General features: G+C 37.2%; 1 protein-coding gene across 1 annotated transcript; it reads right to left on the bottom strand.

Annotated features, from left to right (window-relative positions):
- Positions 1-2381: 2381 nt before the first annotated feature.
- LOC145772580 (glutaredoxin-related protein 5, mitochondrial-like) lies at positions 2382-3744 on the bottom strand. Its single transcript, XM_082584442.1, has 2 exons — positions 3740-3744; positions 2382-2757 (listed from the first exon to the last, which is right to left on the bottom strand). Exons 1-2 carry the CDS (start codon positions 3742-3744, stop codon positions 2382-2384), a joined length of 381 nt encoding a protein of 126 aa, XP_082440568.1.
- Between the last annotated feature and the right edge of the window lie 3004 nt (positions 3745-6748).

Below are 6748 nucleotides of genomic sequence, written 5' to 3'. Positions count from 1 at the left end.
CTTAAACTCATACTTAAATATAAATTATCCTTATGTACCTTAAATAATAACCTAAATAAAATATAACCACAAAATGCACTGTGCATAAGATAGCTATAAACTATATGAAACTTCGACGCTATCTTCGCTTACGCCTATCATAGCTTCAGCATCCTAATCAACTTTGAGCTGAAAATATTTACTTTTTAGTCCAAAAAATGGCATTTTACTGACTGTATAACTTACACAGCTGCTAAAACAAGATGGACGCAGTTACCCATAATGCTTATTATTTCAAGCAATTAATCTTCACGAAGTCATGCTTGGTTAGTCAGAAAACAATGGTGACTCAACCAACCCCACCTTCCCCTAACGCTTTTTCACTACGAATTCAGCACAAAAAACTACCATTCCGTACTCGAAAGCGTTACGTAACGTTTTGCTTGAACCCCTCCTCCCCGATGTGACGCTAACGTAACGCTTTGCATAAACACCCCCCCCCCTCCCCCTCGAAGGCGTTACGTAATATTTGAACGTTCCCTTACATAATGTCAGTAGGCTATTCCTAAAATCAAAACTGTTGATTTTCGAAAAGACCATAGCCTATTTGTGAAGACGAAGTGTTTTATAAAAATTATTTAAATACATAACAATGAATAAACAAAGGACAATTTGTGATAAAATTTACTGCTGATCCGTGGTCATTGCGACATATTTCCTGCTTTTATGAGTTAATATGGTTTAATTGTATCGCAGTTCCTGATTTGCAATGCTTCCACGAGGATTTTGACAAAAATTACTCTCTAGAAACACAGAATTAAGTTTGTTAAAAGCCATAATTTGTCAAATTTCGACTTTACTATCAATTTTGACTTTATTTTGACCTATAAACTTCTTAGAAACAGTCCCTTAGGTGCTGAAAACAACTTTATTCTTTGATTTGTGGATAAACGAGGTCTTTAAAAAATTTTGACTATTGACTTTTGCGGGCCCTGCTTATTAGTTATTTCCTTGCAGAAAAACAAGCATTCAAAACGTTTGTCTGACAATCTGCTGTGTTTGGGACGCATATTGTCCTTTCCAAGTAAAAACATGCGTTCCACAGCAACGCTGGTTGGTATTGGTGTGTTGTATTTCAAAAACAAGTTGAAAACGTTTAGCCTACTCGGAAAGGTATCATTGTTCCAAGCGTGCTGTGATAGTTGGATTATTTCATGATCGAGATTGCAGGGCATACTATGATATGTCTAATATGCAATAAAGTAGTTAAAACTGTTAAAGGAGATAATGCAAAGCAGCATTTTCGTCGTCACATGTCACACAATTACACAAAATTAGGCAAGTCGAGAAAAATCTGTGTCGAAAATGTGGAAAAGTGCACTTGATTATCCAATGTTGCAAGCATTGGCAAGAGAAACTCTTGTTCTTTTCGGAAGCACTTAGGCTACGTGTGCGAGTCTGCCTTTTCACAAATGAAGTACGGTACCTGAAAAACGAGTAGCCTACCGAACGCGATTGTTGGACGGAAACCTGGAGTCTCAACTAAGACTGCATCTCGCGAGGTTCCCAACTTAGCAATTTTATCTGCTCCTAAGCAAAATCAAGGGAGTCACTAGTTGCAATGTCGCAGACGGAATAAATTCATTTTAAAAAGTGTTTGATATTTCATGGCATTATTAGGTATAAGTATGATAAGTTTAGTAGATATTAACAAATAAATTCTTGTCTTAAATAACGCAAATTAAAAAAAAAATCCTTTAAAACTCACTAGCGGCCGTGCTTTGTAGAATTAATCTGAATGCGGCCGGCAATAGCAAAAAAGTTGTGCACCCCTGGTGTAGAAGTACCAATACTGCCATCTTAGCGAAGAATTCACCTTTGTTACGCTGATTCAATGTCATCCATCGTTGAAGCAACGTAAAAATCGTAAGTTTTTCTGCATGAAAGGAAGCTAAGGGATAAAGTATTAACATTTTCTAGATGCGCACTAGAATGCACGGGAAATTATATTCTCGCAACAATTGTTCGTGCTATGCAATGACGATTTGTATTGCTGGTTCAGCTGTGTTATTTCTCGGCGGACAAATATGACCGATCTAGATGATAGGCTACTTCCCGCGGACATCACATGCTGTGACGGCCGTGAATTTCGAGGCTTGCATTGTGGCACCAGACTAGCACATAGCCTACCGTGCAATGGGGTATTTGGCAGCAAAGTGGACAAGGTTGTAATAAACCAAAAAAATAAAGGAAGTACTGGTACTTATTGTACTTCATTTCTGAAATAAACATTTGTTTCACAACTACGAACGGTAGATCAACAATAAAAACAAGGTTTTATACCAAGTAAAAGAATCTTTGTTTCAAATTAAAGTTAAAAATAAAAGATTATTCAGCGTTTTTCATTGTGTTTTTGGATCAGTTTCTTCATCAAGCAGAGCTGACTTTATACCAACTTTTTCTAGTTCATTGATCAAGTCTCCACTTTGATGCATTTGTAATAAGATGTCACATCCTCCAATAAACTCTCCGTTGATGTAAATTTGAGGAATAGTAGGCCAATCTGAGAAGAGTTTTATTCCAGCCCGCAAGGCTTCGTCATCCAGCACATTATGAGCATCATAGTCAACATTGTGCATTCGCAGTATTTGAACGACAGCATTACTAAACCCACACATTGGCTGCTCAGGGACGCCTTTCATGAACACCACACACTTGTTTTTCTTTACAAGTTTATCGATGTGTTCTTTGCTGCCGGTATCTTCAACGTCACTTTTGCTTGAATAGAATTGTGATAGAATTGAGAATTGTACATTTGCTAGATGGTTGGATCTTTGATATAAATGTTCACATTTATTCACTTTTCTTTTACATAGTTGAAATGCAGGACTACCAGAAAACTGTGAAGATATACTCCTGCTCCATACGTTATGAACAACACGCTGATTGAATCTAGTTACAAAAAATGACCTAGTTGTTAGAAAAGACATACTCTGCGATCACAAAACACACAATTAATTGATTTGACCTTTATCTTTAGAATGGGAAAGATTCTTTGAGAGCTTAATCTTAGCAGTTTCGAATACTTGTAGAGGCTTTGAACCTTTAACACAGGCCTGGTAACCGAGATTGACCAAGGATTGACAGAGTTGGAGTTTCCGATAGTTGTTCCATCCACTAGGTACCGCTGAATAAAGAGCAGTCCTACAGTAAAAGGCGTTGCTCCAGCACACACCCAGAGAGCCGAACAAGTGTGCTTGATCTTGAGTCAGGTGCGTATTTTAAGTAACCACTGAGCTACTGGAGCAAAATTTAACACGAATGGTTGTCTTTCTAGCAATAGTTGCAACGTTGATCTGATGAATGTAAAAGTAAAGCTTTATTGCTTCACACGTTTCACACAACATGAAATTGTGAAAACGTTTACTTTATGTTGAACGTTTGGACCATTTAGTACAAGGCAAATAAGTTGAGAAATACAAAATATTCAAGGCAAAAATAACGGAGCTGATGTACAAGTCTCCGCCTTGGGTCAAAAATGACATAACGTCATAGATTAAAATCGACCAGAAATATAAGGTGAATGTGTCTGAATGGCGCCTTCACAACTTTCACTTTGCTATTTTCTAGCCTTGAACCATGGCTATACCTCAAAGGTTTAAAGGTTAGGGTCTAGGTTGAGAAAACAGCCAAGGAAAGGTGAAGCAGTCAAGGCATAAAACAGCTTTCACATGGCTTAATGGCAATGCTATTCACATACTTCATCTTAAATTTCTTGGTCGATTTCAATTTGACAATACAGTAATTTGACCAAGGCGAAGAATTGTACACCAGCTCCAAATTAACTTATAAGGTTAAAAAACTGTTGTAAACTAGTCATGAAGCCTGCTCATTAAGATGAGGCAACAGAAAAATGTAAAGTAAAGACTAAAGAGCATAAAAAATCGGACCTCTTAACTTATAACTCCTTTATATGGAGCATGCCTGTGGTAAGAATGCTACACTGTTATGGTGACACTTTATAAGTTGTTCAATGGTGGACAACATTGATTTCAAGTCCATGCAGCCAGGCATCTTCAACCACCAGATATAAGCACAAAAAAATTAAGCTTTCCCAAACCATATCGTAGTTTTCATTCATAAGCCAACCTAATATAAGAGAGAATAATATAAGAAATATATAACTTTATTTTCCAATCAGTCTCAGATATATAATAACATAAATAATAATACAGTATAACAATAACATATATATACATAATTTATAAACATAAAAGAACGCATAAGCACGCTCAGTGTTGAATAATTCAATCTGATTAGCAAGGAGCAGCAAAAAAACATTTGCTTATCTAGTCACCTGCTCCCTACAATTCAATTTTTTTTCATTACTGATGCAAAACATGTAGAAAACGACAAAGTAAACATACAAGTTTGGCACCAACAAAAGAGCAAGATGACAAAACCGACAATTTTAAAATATGCATCGATGAAACAGTGTTAGGAAATCACTATCAATCAATCAAGTTTATTTTCTGTATATTTCCACATTCATTTATTTCTATGTACAATAGCAGATAATATAACATATTTCTTTTGTTCATTCGAAAGCTACACCATGGAGGCATTGAAAAATCATGCAGTTGTGCAACCAAGTCAATGTGCCATGCATGGGATATTTTACTGTGTACAGTTCAGTTCAGTTTATTGTTTTTCTGGCGATAAACAAACAAAAAATACATGCAAATTGAGTGTCTATCAGCACAACACGATGGCAACGAAAGACCTGTAAGGTCATCTATGTCAGATAGATAACCTGTCATCTATCTGACGTATACAGTGGAACTTGGATAACTCATCACCCCAAGGATAACAGAAAAAGTGACGACTTACGCGAACTGACGACCAATGCAAACAGCTAAATTTTGCCATTGTTTTGCGTCGCATTAATTTCATGGTGCTCCGCCACCAAATTAAATGCGATAGTGGTAAAGTGAGACGAAGAAGAAAAGGAGAAAGGAATTTAATTACAGTACACAATTAAGTACGGTACAGTACAATAATAACGCACTTAACAGCTTAACTGAAGAACGCAGATATTTTTGACTGCGTTTTGCTTGCAAGTGTCTTGTCAACCAAGTAGTCATGCATTTTTGATAGTGAGCTTGCGAATTCACCAACGTCTTCTTGGCATAACATATAGTGTTGGAGCTTTCAAACCATCTGCAAAGCTTCTTTTGTAGAGGGAAGTGGCAAAGGCTCTTCTTCCTCTTGACCATTATCTTCTTCGTTGTCTTTGCACGAACCACGCACGTGCCGAACAGCGCTTCTCTTGTCGGCAACAGAACACGTGCGCGCACACCCGCAATCGACCAGACCAACATACTCCACGCATGTGCGTCTGGCCCGATAGAGTGTGTGCGTGCACACGTCTTAGCGCAGTAATTTCTTCTCGAAAGAGTCTGTAAATGCCACGTCAGCATTTGGGTGGATGACAACTTAGACGAATTTTACGTCCCAGGGAAAGAAAAACAGTGACGACATAATCGAATTGACGAATTATGCGATGACCACTTAACCGAACTTGATTGTGTACAAAAGATAGGCTTTCTGCCGGGACCTGGCAATCATTGACGACTTGGGCAAACTGACGAGTTTTCCGAAGACGAGTTATCCAAGTTCTACTGCATGTCAGATGACCATATACCGGTATGTCAGAAGACCAGAGGTCATCTATGTCAGATGACCTTACAGGTCTTTTGTTGCCATCCTGTTGCGCTGATAATATGTACAATAACTAATTGCATTAGTAGTCCGAACAAAAAATATAAAAAAGAAATAAAAACTAGTTATGAACAAAAGGAAAGCAATAATAATCAAAAATAGCGCTTCAATGTATCAGATAATAGCAGCCTGTTGTTCAGAAAGTAAACAATGCCAAAAGTCAGTTTTAATAGTTTGATATGAGTTGCTTCTATCTTCTTTTTTGAATGAATAAAACGACAACATTAATACGTGCTTTAGGATGTTATTCCGCAAGGTTGCTCCAGCATATTCTATGAATAGCCTCTATCTTAAGCATGTTAAACAGTTTATAATTATTTACAAAAATTATAGTATAGCCTATATATTATTGTGTTCCATTTTTTCACCATTTTTGAAATTCAAAATGCCTGGAGTCCCATCTGGTGGTATTTGGGGAAAAAAGTTTACAATCCAAATTTTTTTCAATTATGACGTCATATTGAGGTGGTCCACAAAGTTTGAAATTTTTGGGCCTCAAAATCTCGAAATTTGGTCGTATCTCCGGAACCGCTCATCATAGATCGACAAAATTAGTATCAAAATGCGCAGAAGGGTCGGTTTCCTATACATGATGTAGAGAATATTAAGGTCTATGTGCTTCAGAAAAAAAGTTATCTCAAAAAATCTGATTTTGGGTCTATTTTCTCCTGATGAACAGAGATCAGGTGATCAAGATAAAAGTTTTTCTGTATTTTTCCACTCTTGGAAGCTGTTATTGCGTAATAATAGTTGGTGTTAAGGTTTCAGTACTGGGCTTGTCTAGTCTTGCTATTTGGTTAAGCAAAGCCCCATCTTGCATTGCTCCGGGACCCTTCTTGGCGCCGTCCACAAAAGAAATGACATGGGAAAGATATATTTCGTTTATGTGGAACATGCTTTTAAGGGTATGAATATCATGACCAACTTCATCATTAAAATAATTGACCAGTCGAGTATTGACTCCGGACTTTTTTCCTGTGTTGAGAGC

The sequence above is a fragment of the Aplidium turbinatum genome, chromosome 6 (assembly GCF_918807975.1).
Source record: "Aplidium turbinatum chromosome 6, kaAplTurb1.1, whole genome shotgun sequence".
NCBI lineage: Eukaryota > Metazoa > Chordata > Ascidiacea > Aplousobranchia > Polyclinidae > Aplidium > Aplidium turbinatum.
The sequence above is the reverse complement of the archived record's forward strand: the minus strand, read 5'-3'. Positions and strand labels throughout refer to the sequence as shown.